Source organism: Petromyzon marinus, chromosome 41 (genome assembly GCF_048934315.1).
Source record: "Petromyzon marinus isolate PM22_M1 ecotype Great Lakes invasive population chromosome 41, UKy_Petmar_22M1.pri1.0, whole genome shotgun sequence".
Taxonomy (NCBI): Eukaryota; Metazoa; Chordata; class Hyperoartia; order Petromyzontiformes; family Petromyzontidae; genus Petromyzon; species Petromyzon marinus.
The window spans coordinates 10,367,599-10,380,653 of NC_133707.1; the positions used below are offsets into that span (position 1 = coordinate 10,367,599).

The window sequence follows — 13,055 nt, forward strand, 5'->3', positions numbered from 1 at the left end:
GACTGTTATGACGAGGAACGCGACCGTTATGACGTGGAACGCGCACACTGTTATGACGTGGAACACGCACACTGGTATGACGTGGAACGCGCACACTGGTATGACGTGGAACGCGCACACTGTTATAACGTGGAATGCGAACACTGTTATAACGTGGAACGCGCACACACTGTTATGACGTGGAACACGCACACTTGTTATAACGTGGAACGCGACCGTTATGACGAGGAACGCGACCGTTATGACGTGGAACGCGACTGTTATGACGAGGAACGCGACCGTTATGACGAGGAACGCGACCGTTATGACGTGCAACGCGACCGTTATGACGTGCAACGCGACCGTTATAACGTGGAACGCGACCGTTATGACGAGGAACGCGACCGTTATGACGTGGAACGCGACCGTTATGACGAGGAACGCGACCGTTATGACGTGGAAACGTGCACACCGTTATGACGTGGAACGTGCACACTGTTATGACGTGGAACACGACTGTTATGACGAGGAACGCGCACACTGTTATGACGCAGTTTCTTAGCGGTCGATGACGAACTACTTTCTTGAGCTGTGCGGCTGAGCGGTGCGATTCGGCACCCGGAACGACAGAGTGCGTGGTTGACGAACCCTCATCTCGTCTCTCTCTGTTCCGCCATGCGATGACTGCAGGCTGATTTTATGGTGCGAAAGTGATTATGACGCTTCCATAGTCTTCATTTATTATTCATGCCTATACGGTATACATGCATGCAATTCCTCGCAACGAACGCGTTAAACGAGGGATTACTGTACTGTATTTTGCTGCATCCCACTCCAACCCGTCTAGTGATAACATAGCTCCCCGCAGGAGCCTACTCCACACCTCTTGTTAGACTACACGGTGGTCACCCGTCCAGGGCTTTGCTCAGCTTCTGAGGTCTCCCGAGTGATGATTTTTTTGGGTCATCGGCATTTCTACTCACACACGTGTTTGTTGTGCTGCGTGGTGTAGCGGTTAGCGCTATGCTGCGCTACGAACCCGGCGACCCGAGTTCGATTCCCGCTCACGGCCAACACCAGCGACCGGCTATTTAAACCGGTCCTGGGCCTCCCCCGAGGTCGACTCGGCCTCAAGTGAGTACCTGGTGCGGTGTGTAAACATCATTGCCATTCGGTCGACTCGGCCTCAAATGAGTACCCGGGAGTCAAGGGCGACTGGGCATGGTTGTTGGCCACCCACCCCTCGTGCACCGTGCCGGTCTTCATAGGTGCTCGCAAACAGCACTTGCCCCGACAGTCTGTTCAGGCTGCACGGGGGACCTTTGCCTTTCTTTCAATGTAAAGGCACTGTACAAGTGCGTGCGTCTACGCGTGTGCGAAGCGCGCCTTAAGGTGAAGCCTCACCGCGGGCAAAATCGCACGGAGCCAGCTGGCAGAACGACGCAGAGTCCTGCGGTCACGGCCGCCTCTCGCATCGGCGAACTTGAGTCCTGCGCGAGACCCTGGCTGGCTTTGCTCCTCTACCCCCACCACCCCCCCCCGCCCTCCCCTCTCGCGTTTCTTTTTGTTCTGGCGTAAAAAAGCGCGTGGCCATGAAAAAGAAATGTCCTGGGTTCTTAGCCACCGCGAAATCCAGATGTTGCCGCACTGACAACGGGTGGTTCGTGTCGCGCGCATTAAATGTGGGTGCACGCGTGCGTGACAATGCAATGCCAGGCGTCAAGTGTGACGCCGTGCAAGAAGGGAGGCGTGCGCGTTATAAGATCACGGGGGAAGATGAGGCTCGCTTCATGGTAAAGCGACGGAGGGAGGTTAGGGAGAGCGGTGTCCTGGGAATGACGATTTCCGTCATGATCAATGCGTGTGAAGAGATATAAATGGTCAGTCATGGGCAGAGGAAGACCTCGAGCCTGAATTTGAACGGAGAGCCACGAGGATGGAGATTCTGACATTCCGCGGTGAGCCAGCGGAGAGGGACCCCCACCTCCGATCGGACGGAGATTGACTCGGGGGACTTAAAGACAGCAGCAGGTATTGGTTGCCGCAGCAGGGAGAGAATGTGGAGGGGAGTAGGGTGAGATGAGAGCGCGGAGGTCGTCCGGCTGAGTCCGTGGAGGATCCTAAAGTCAGCGATGGACCTTGAGTGACGCAGATAGACGGAGAGAGAGACAGACAAGAACACAGTGAATGTTGAAGGCAGTGAGGATAGTCTCGACTCGATTGGGGGCTAGTGGAGAGGCAGAGGACTGCGGGAAGGTTGTCTCATTTACCATGAATAATCGTCGATGTCTTCTCGCTCAAGCAATCAAAGGAATTGAACAAGCAGTAGGCTTTCACGATCAATATTATCGATAATCGAGGTTGTTGGGTTAGATTGCGTCAATATAAATGTCGTTAAACCCGCCACCACCCGACACAGCCAATCCGTAAGGTTTGTCACGTAAACAAAATGTGCCAATTCGTGTGTAGTTCAGCACATTGGTGTGTAAACAAACAACATTTTTTAATTCGAGTACTCGAATTTTGTATATTTTGTGATTACTCTGCAACGACTTGGCACGTTTTGCTTACGTGACAAACCTTACTAATTGGCTGTGTCGGGTGGTGGCGGGTTTAACGACACATTTATATATTTACACCATCTAACCCCCCCCCCCCAAAAAAAAAACTCTTATGAATCAAAGGCGCTGCGCACATCTCCACGGTAACCGTGAGCCCGAAGGTGGAAAAATCCACGTTCCAATGCCACGGGTGACCTCGCCATAGAACCGAGTCCTGTGCACCTCCGCAAAAGTAGCACTTATCATTTCACTGACTCGGTGGGATGACGAGCTTGTGCACACACACGGCGTATGTTGTCACGTTGCGGTGTGCAGCGGTAGGCAGTGCAGAAAAATCCATTGTGGGACTGTACTATGCCTCCGTCTTTATACTCCCCACCTGAACCGCCCCGTGCCGGCCTTCATCCGGCAGTGGTTTGATGAGGGCTGTACACGGACGTGTGTGACTAAAGGCGGCATGAATCAAGTTGACTATTTAGGCAAGGTTAAGTGGTGCGGTTTTTTTGTTCGTGATTACTTATCAGTCTGGGGAGGTCAGCGAGTCGCTGTAATTCGAGTCTTCGTTTGCAACACGTAAGGAACCCATTAAGACTAAAAGTGCCATTTTTTTTCTTTTTGCAAGGGCGATCTGGGTCTTAAAACGTACGGAATAACAAAGGGCAAGATCGGGATTTTTTTTTACAGAGCCTTACCAAAACGCGTACATGACCACGGTATTCCCAGGTTCCCCCCCCCCTTCCCCACCAAGCCCTAAGAGAACGCACCTCAATTGGCTCTCGTTTGGTTGAATCGCGTGAGAGGGGACGCTTTCCTCTGCGAGCCCATGACCCCACGGCTCCAGGCTAAGCTGCGCTGTTTCTTTCCACCTAATTTACAACCTCCCCTTTCGATGTTGTTTATAGCGAAGGGCAAAACAGCAAGGCAGGAATAAGGACAAATATATCACGCGCGCATTTTCGCATCCGCGAAAATACACGCCACGTTACGGAAACGAACACGGAGGTTCCCCCGCGGAGCGTTACATGGACCGTTGGGGCAAGAAGGGCTTGTTGGCGAGCACCTATTAAGGCTGGAAAACATACGACGAAGGGGGCGATGTGGCCAGCACCACACCCGGCCCGCGCCTTTGCACCCCTTTACCCCGTGGAGCTTGCACGCCGCAAGCCAGATTCTCGTTGGAAGCAGTCAACCCAGGGAGGGAAGTCCAGGAACAGTTCGGATCATCTCCGCTGATGCTCGCGATGACCAAGAATTTTGCTCGGGTCGCCGGATTCGCAACGCAGCGCGCTAACCGCGACGTCACCGCTCGCCCAATGTACACGTACACAGGACAAAGATCCCCCGTATAGCCTGTAACTGATGGTTCGGGCAAGTGCTGTTGGCAAGTACCTATGAAGGCCGGAACGGCACACGAGGGGGTGGGTGGCCAGCACCACGCCCGGCCGCCTTTGTCTCCCCAGTGGCGATGTTTTACACACCGCACCAGGTACTCATTTGAGGCTGAGTCGACCTAGGGGAGGCCCACGATCGGTTCAGATAATCGTCCCTGGTGTTGGCCGTGAGCGGGAAAGAACTTGGGTTGCCGGTTTCTTAGCGCAATGCGCTAAACGTGAAGACGACCGCTCCCCACATTCGCAACGTACACACACACGCGGTACACAAGCACTATGTGACTAAAGCGCAGTACACTCTCCGCTCCACTACACTACGGCTCCCCACTACTCAGCCCCCCCCCCCACATACACACCCCCCCCCCCACATGCAAATACAAGTCGTGCCCAAGTGGTTCTGGCGAGACCAAGCGGCTCCGAATCTCCAAGTCCTGCACACTTCACACACCGCAAGGAGCGTTAGAAGAGACAGAGAGACAAAACCCCATTATGTGTTTAATAATAGGATGCCGTAAATACTGATGAGCACAACGTTTTATTTTTGGTGTTAAATCAAAATGCTGTCGCCAGGCACGGCGGCACGGCGCCACAGCAAGCCCCGCTCGCCGTCTTACGTAAGACAGCGAGGACGGCATCTTTTGTAATCTCTCCCGTAGCAAAGACGGACGCAAACCCCCAAAACAATTGGGAGTTATTTGATTTCGTTTCCAGAGCAACATCGATCCATGGCGATGCGGTGGTTTAAATCTTGCTCGCTCACTTACTCGGTCCGTCCCACATCACCGACACGCGGGTGGCAACTCAAACCTTCCACGTGTCACGGTCTTGTGCCATTAGTTGGGAGATCCTCCCATCCAGACATACGTAGCTGCTTACAGCCTTTCCCACCGTTTGCTTCCAGGAATCAACTTCTTTGTGTGCCATTTTCTGAGACCAGCGTAAAACATAAGCGGATTGACGCAAGGGCTCCACGTGTAGATGAAGGCCCTTATATGGGACTATCGTTTTTAATGGGAAAAGAACGGATAATAGACTGTAACGTAACAAATGTTCTGTTAATAGCTTCAAAAAGTCAAAGTCTCTCCACTTGTTCGCCATCGTTGTCAACGTGTGGCCTGGGATTTTCTCCAAGTGGTCTCCAGAGCTCGGAGGCAGCAGCAGCAGCACATTTCTTGCGGTATTGTTGCAAATCCTCGGAAGCGTTCACATATGTTTGAAGCACCCTGTATATGAACTAAATGAGCACTCTGCCAAGATTACAGACGACCAAAATAATACTTATGCATGAAACAATAGCTTGACTCGTTCAAATGTTGGGTTGCGCCGAATGAAATCATGTTCGAAACCACGGGTCACAATCTATTCCCCTGGTGGCGTCATCATGAGATTTGAGAAATGTCCACTCGTAACTCTGACAAGAGCAGTGCTACCCCGCGCTCGAGAATGGCCCACAAAAGGGGATACCCCACAGAACTACTTCTGAGATCCCTATAAGCGACCACTTTTCCACGCTGTGGGCTCTGCACTGTCCCGTAGCCCATGATATAAAGATTCATAGCATAGCAGTCCAGCTGAAATGTTTTTCAGGGCTGGAAATTTTTTGCCAGATTAAGTGGAAATACAAATAGAAAGTGTAATGGAAATTATGTGCAGTCATTGGTGACTCGGCTGTGACTTCTAACGAACTACACTTGATTCGAACTCGGCGCTGGCAACCTCTACCACAAGATCAAGAGGTCATCTTGGCCAAAGCTATTGATGCAACCACATTTCACCATGGCATTCTTCCCTCCACCAGATCGCGTAGCTGCTGTAAAGTTCGATACCAGTCCATCAAGACCTGCTCCTAGTCTCAAGATGCGCTTGGTTAAATAGAGCCCCGAAGATAAGCATACCGATTGGGGTGTAAGCTACCTACAGGCTATCTGCCCAAGGATCGTGATGACGATGATGATTATAAGAAATCAGTGCATAAGCGCATTCCAAACAGGTAATAAGGAAGCATCTGATTCCCCTGGCAGTCCTGCAGCATGGGTCAAAATGCCCTATTCTCTATCCATGGTGACAAATTGTAACTTGCAAGCAAACAACGGACTCGCCGCCTTCCTCTACCGTAAAAGTAAAAAAAAACTAAAACAACTTCAGATTACACTTTGGTTAGTTCTGATGTGCCTCGCATGACTATAAATGTGTTCAAGCCAGATGAATGGCCCTCAAATGTATACTAGATGGATACACTTAATGCCTACAGCACCGACAAATAAACATATATGTTACCAGCACCACGGATATTATGTAAAATATAAACAGGTGTTACTAGTGGACATAAATCCTCGTGATGTTTTAGAAACTACAAAGCTCACACATGGTACAATTATAGTTCAGATTTTTTAAAAACTATAGAAAGCTGTCAATCAACTGCAGGATGAAGGCCTCCCCCACTCCTCATAAGCCACTGGTGAAGATTGAGGGAACCAGCCTAGGACTGATTAAAACATCGCTTGGAAGCGAACTCAGGTCACTGGGCCACCTCTCCTCCGGTCTGCTCTACAAAGTAGAAAACTCAACATTTTCAAATTTCGGCTTCTCAAAATATCTTCTTCTTTCGTACAGCTAATGTATATGCAGAGCAACGACGACAAACTCACATTCAGGTGGTCAAGCCAAATAACCGCATCAGGAGCAGCGGAGTAGTGTAACGCCGTGATGTCTCCTTCGTATTTGTGGATTGGGCATTCGTCGCTGTATGTTGAATGGTCTGTTCTGGATGACCGCAGTCGCACACTGCAGAGTTTTTAATTTTACATTTGTGCACCGGGTATCCGAATCTCCCATGGTTTGTGCAGATGCGGCTTTGGGTGGACTATGAGCATCGTGAAAGGTTAAACCCAGGGATCTCCTGCGTTGGGTTTCTCAAAATATGGAAACATTTAAAGTTTTCGAAGCTAGGTTTCCAAACGTTTGTATTTGGAGATTGTTGTTAAATCCGAATATGCAAGAAGATTTTCTATAAGCCATATATACAAGAGATGTCAAAACGTGTTGGTGCCTGCCAATAAGCCAGCAACATCTAGTTGGGGTTGGTGGATCACATAGGGATGGAGTAATAAAATTAACGAGACACCCATCTGCAGTGAGGTATAACAGTAGTTGTAGTACAATCATGCTGTGAATTGCATCCTCCTATATACATGGGGTTTCTGCAGGCTCGATTAATTATCCAAAAATCCTGGATGGAACAAGTCGGACCCCTTTAAAAACAACTTGAGCCTTAATTAAGATTGATTTCAAAATCATCAGCCATTTATTTTATCTATTTAATGCCATCCTTAATTGACATGTATTAAATACAGGCAGACAGAATAAAATAAATGAAACCAATTATTAAGTTGGTGAGACTTGTATGTGAATTTTAAGGTTTAATGTGTTTTTACAGCAAACATCTACAGACAAGTATACAATACTGTATACACATACAAGTAACCAACTTGAATGGCTTTGAAAACAACCTTATTCACCGCTGAAATAACCTGCAATAGAAAAATGTAAAGTGTAACACGTAATTCGACGTGGGTTTAAACGTGTACACTACTAAACGGCCATATTCACTGAACGTAACGTTGGGACACGGCGTTGTCGGAGGTCCAAAAGCACGAACAATAAACCATCCTGACATTTTTGGGAAATTTCCCTTTGTAGCCAGGGAATAAAGACAACGAGCTATGGTCTTCGGACCACCAACTTTGGACATTATTTTCTTGGGCAATGTTAATTAAGAATGTGACGAGTAATATTAAGATTCGTCCCTTTCATTAACTCAAACTGTCCGTGGCTCGGTGACTTAAACGTTGGTAATGTTTTCAATGACTGCTTCGACATTTACGTTCACTTACTTCACCAATGTCAGATTGTTATTATTATGATTTTTCTTCTTCTCCAAAACTATGGGAAAATATAAATCGACAACATATTGGACTGATTATTGTTGGAACAAAAGAAAGTGACTCAGGTATTTAGGCTCTGTGTTACACTAAATTCGAATTTCCGGTCTAAAAAACATTACAACGCTGTATTGTAAGAGAATGCCTTTATTATAGTGCACAACAAATTTGACCAACATCACTTCCGCCATCGCACACAACTCGCCCTATCGCGACACATGTGCCTAATTATTAAAATACAAGGCCCTAGACGTCACCATTTACTCCACAGAAATTCAAACTGCTATGATTTGGAGACCACAATGTCTGATTTTTACTGCCTCGTGTGTAATGTTTCTCATTTTCCTGTCGTGTACCAGTTCCGTTTGCTCCATGAGCCACGATGCAACATCAGCTTCGTTTGCATATTTATTGAATAACAATAGATTATTTCACAGATGGTTTTCGGCGTACATCACATGCCTAAGAATCGATCTTTTGTAAGCCATGCATCATTGCATACCTACAAGGTGACATCACCATACTCCAGCAGAACCTCATTCAATGTCAATAAACTTATCGCAATGCTGGAAAATGTTCAACTGATGAATACCATTGCCATCTCGTAAAATAAAAGGCTGGTCGCACCTCAAACTTGTCGTGGTGTATCGGGGGGACTATGACTTTTGCGAAGATGCCAGATCCCAGAATCTGCCTCGCCTGACGTTTGCCTTGATGGGAAAGCGTGAGAGGAGAGCGTTGGCTTGCTTCTGACTCATCATGCTGGGGGTACGCTTCCCGCCATCCTGCTCGTCCTTCAACTGCGCCTGTGAGAGAGATGAGCAAGCCGGCACGCAGGTCCGCCAAAGGTACGCCAACATGATTGACAATCGACATCACTGACAACCAACGTGATAGGACAACTGACTGAGTCTCAGCAGTTCACTCACTTGCTTCCTTTTCTCTCCCCCACCCCAACCCCACCAAATTTGCTCCCCGCAAGATTTCTTCAGATGGAGATGGTGACTTGACTTGCACAGTTGTCTAGATCGATCGATACAAATCTATTCCTGCGCTCATAATACACACATCAAATAGCGCGTTTAACAAATACATTATTGGATTTGTATGCGTTGTATGCATTTTGCCTTCCCTTAATAGTGGAGAGATTAGCACTGATGAAGAATCAGAATCAGAAATTAATTTCCAGAGTAAAGCCCCATTGAGCTTGTACTTTTGCACTACAATAATGTTTTGTACTGTTTGTTATTGTAACGTTCTTACTTGCCCCTACTGGACATCTGTGAAAAAGAGCTTTAAAGCTCATCAGATTCCTCCAGTATCAATAAATATTCTGATTCTGAGCTAAGAAGCTACTTTTCAAGGGTGACTCTGCCAGGAGCGGTGGCGTCACCCCGCTATGACGCCGGTAAACCTCTGTTCTGCCTTGGCCATGGCTAACATCAATGGCAAGCAATATCTGAATCGCTCCTGGTACCCACCTTCAATAACCGCACCTCCGAATAGCACGGTTGGCTATGTACGGTGCGAAAGAAGTTCTACATACGTACATACATACAACCCCCCAAACTCATCGGCATCGTGAACTACGGTCAAAACCCACACTATATACGAAATGCTTTTAAAGGCGTCCATCCAGCAGTGGATTTAGAAAGGGCAGTAACATACTGATTATAATAGTCACACGGTAACGTTTTTAATCTGTTCCATGAAAACTACTGTTAACCAAAATAACTGTTAATCAAATATAGGAATTACATGTTAAATGCATTAATCCGTTCCATGCTCAGCCCACTTCCGAGCGCTCGGATTGGCCGAAATTGGCACCCGCGTGCATCACGTAAACACATTACCGTTAGTCAAAATGTTAACGTCAGTCGAAACCATGGGGTCCTATGGGAGGCGAAACGTTGACCGAAAAACCATTAAGCGATGTCACTGTTAACCAAGGGTCTACTGTAGAGTATTAGACATTTTATGAATGTAATTCCTATGTGATTGCAAAGTAGATTTTTTTACTGCAAAAGTATCACTACATTTTAAAAAAATGACCAGAATGACGGACGCCGTGTCACTACCTTCGTCTTGGAAGAGCAGTTGGAGAAGGCCCTGATCTCGCTGGAGCACGGCGAGTCAGTAAAGTTGTTGAGCCTCCAGCATCCCATGAGCAGCATCATCTCCGTGATGCACGTCGCCTCTGTAATAAACACACAGCGAAAGCGATTGGCATCAGCATTAAGTCCGTGAGCTTAAGGTCTGGATTAACGTTTTTTTGCGAATGACATCTCTGGAACATATGTGAAATAAAAATTGCCAATGATTAATCAGATCTGGGTTGCGAATTCACTACACTGCACTGGGCCAGAACTAAATGTCATAATTATGATTCTCGGTAGTGCCTCCCCCACCCTCGAACTGTGCTTCTCCAACTCTGTTGCTTCTGTCACCAATTGGCACTGACCACACCACAATGTCCCTCCAATGCCCTCAATGTCCCTGTAACCTTCCCTCTTTTTATTGTAGGTTTATGCACTTGTAAGGGACATGCAGTACTAACCCAGCCTGGTGAAGATACAAGCACATAATTTGTAATGTATGTTTTTTTGTGATTTGCTTACTTTTCCTATACTTAGCACTCCTATCGTTGTTTACGTATTATTTGTTTTGATTTAAAGCTTTCGTGACTGCAGTGATTCATATTCTTGATTCTTCGGTAAAGTCACGTAGAAGGGAAACAATAAAATAATAAAAATATAAAACAATAAAATTCTCACGACGTTTCGACTGCAACACAAGCAGTCATCATCAGGTGTGAAAACCAACGGCAAGAACATTTGAAAGAAGTGGCGGTTTGTATTTATTTATTTTTAAACGTTAGCACCACGGATAGCGATTTGTTGTTGTAATGTGCTAACTCCCCCCCCCCCCCCACACTGGACCTGTGACTAAGAGCTTTATTGCTTTCTTTTGAGCCTCGACCCAATTGGTGCTCGACCAGATGACGAGCACCAATTGGGTCGAGGCTCAAAAGAAAGCCGTCCCTTGGTGTGGACCAATCAGTTTCAAGGACAATGCATATATTATCATAGTATGTTTTTTGTTTGCATTTTGAGTGCAGGTATTGTGGTTAATGCAGACATGAATCCTTGTAAAAAGGTTTCAGTTTTGTTGCCAGAAAAAAGGGGAAAACCCCTATTATTACATTTTGGTACTGGCAAAGGATGTCTAATGATGTAAATCTAAAATCATGTTTTTTTATGTGGAGTGAAAAACTGAAGGACCCAGAGAAAAAAAACATCTACGCGACCACGGAGAGAGACACCGCAAACTCCAAATATACAGCAGGCGTCAGGTTTGGGATCCTCCATACCAGGCGAGGTAGTTAACATGTTCTAGCCACCGTGATGATGACGATAGAGACACCGCAAACTCCAAATATAAAGCAGGCGTCAAGTGTTGGGACCGAATCCATAACTTCCTGCATACCACGAGAGGTAGGTAACATCTCGCCACCGTGCACTCCAACCACATCCTCTATCATTCACTCTTTGACCTTGCCGCCTGGAGACCCTCGTTCCTCTGCCGCTTGCCCGCATCCAAGCTTCCCATTCCCCCGCTTCTCTCCCCTACCACCATCCCCAACACTCAACACAGCCCTCAACATCCAACTCGCCGCCTGGCGTCGCGTGCAAGTCCATAGGGACGATATGCAGTCGGTCCACACGCAGTTTAACACGTAGAGTGTTGTGGATTCACTCTCCAACACGCCGGTGGGCTGAAGTATTCACTATTTGGCGCTTTTTTTTACTTGACAAATCCTTTACTGATTGGCTGTGTCGGGTGGAGGTTTTCGACACATTTATACGTACGCGATCTAACCAAAAAACTTGCATCGCGTTAAGCCGAGAGATTAAAAAAAAAACCCAGAGATGAGTAAAAGATGTCGCTCAATCCACACATCACCACGCCGCCAGGCATCGCATTTAACCCGGAGCCCAGAGAGGGAGCTGAGGGGGGGGGGACCGTGGGGATTAACCGGGCGAGAGAGACGTGGAGGGGAGGCACTCACCGCCCAAGGGCTCGCGCTTGAACCCGGCCTTGTCCTGCAGGGCTAGGGCCCGCTTGGGCTCCAGCGGGGGCTTCTTGGAGAGACGCGTGGTCAGTAAAGCCGCTCGGACGTTAATGTCCGCGCACCTGGACGCCATGACGCCGCACGACGCTCCTTGGTTAGCCTCGGGAGGATGTTGAATTCTTCCAACGTCAGTAGCGACGCCCGCGAGTTGAGCAGGGGGCAGCTAAGGGGCAGCTAAGGGGGCAGCTAAGGGGGCAGCAAGGGGACTGCAGGGGCCAGCCCAGGAGCCGTGGTTGGGAGAACCACGCGAGACGCAGCAAACCACCCCCAACATCACAAGGGCGCCGCCATGTTAAGTGCCGTAAAGGGGTTATGTCGCGAAAATTCCCCCCCCTCCCACCGGTGTCGTAAAGTTGCGTCGGAAAACCTGTCGCAAAGTGTCGTCACGTGGGCACCGGAGAATCCCCGGCAGTCCTCGACTTGCCAACGGGTTACGTTCCTGGGCCGCAGTTCGTAACTCGGAACACAATAATGCTTTGTATTTAACCGCATGTAGGGTCAGCGTTATAATGTGTTAAGGTTCAACAACAACAAAAATAAGCATTGTTAAACTCTTGAATAACAGATATTGGACATTCCGCATGTAATACTGTAATACATTCTTTGTAGTGCATAAAACATTAAATTAAGTCACATGAAAAACTATATTCCATCTTGATTTGAAGCTTTCGTGACTGCAGGAATCCATACTCTTTGGTTCTTTCGGTAAAGTCACGTGGGTGATGGGCAAGCAAGCGGGGTCTGAGCTGTTTTATTTTCACTTACCTTGAGTTGAACGGTTCACTGTCATTGTGCACCACAACGAGATGCTGGGACTCATTACATCTCGGGGAGGATCGCTCCGCCGAACAAAATAGTTCCACGCTTCGGGTTCTAAAGTATGACCGAACGTTCGCAAGTAGGATGGTTAGAACTAATGACGTGATGGTTTGTTGGTAAATGCAGATGTCAAACCTGTCAACCCCTCATCAGCGCCTAACTTATTACAGACCAATTCAGACCTTATTGGTAACCCCGTGCCATTGTAAATCTCAACGTTCATCCTACAAAG

General features: G+C 47.7%; 1 protein-coding gene across 1 annotated transcript; it reads right to left on the reverse strand.

Annotated features, from left to right (window-relative positions):
• Positions 1–8,267: 8,267 nt before the first annotated feature.
• CHCHD1 (coiled-coil-helix-coiled-coil-helix domain containing 1) lies at positions 8,268–12,305 on the reverse strand. Its single transcript, XM_032969106.2, has 3 exons — positions 11,942–12,305; positions 9,951–10,069; positions 8,268–8,678 (listed from the first exon to the last, which is right to left on the reverse strand). The coding sequence occupies exons 1-3, from the start codon at positions 12,075–12,077 to the stop codon at positions 8,529–8,531; spliced, it is 405 nt and encodes a 134-aa protein (XP_032824997.1). The 5' UTR covers positions 12,078–12,305; the 3' UTR covers positions 8,268–8,528.
• Between the last annotated feature and the right edge of the window lie 750 nt (positions 12,306–13,055).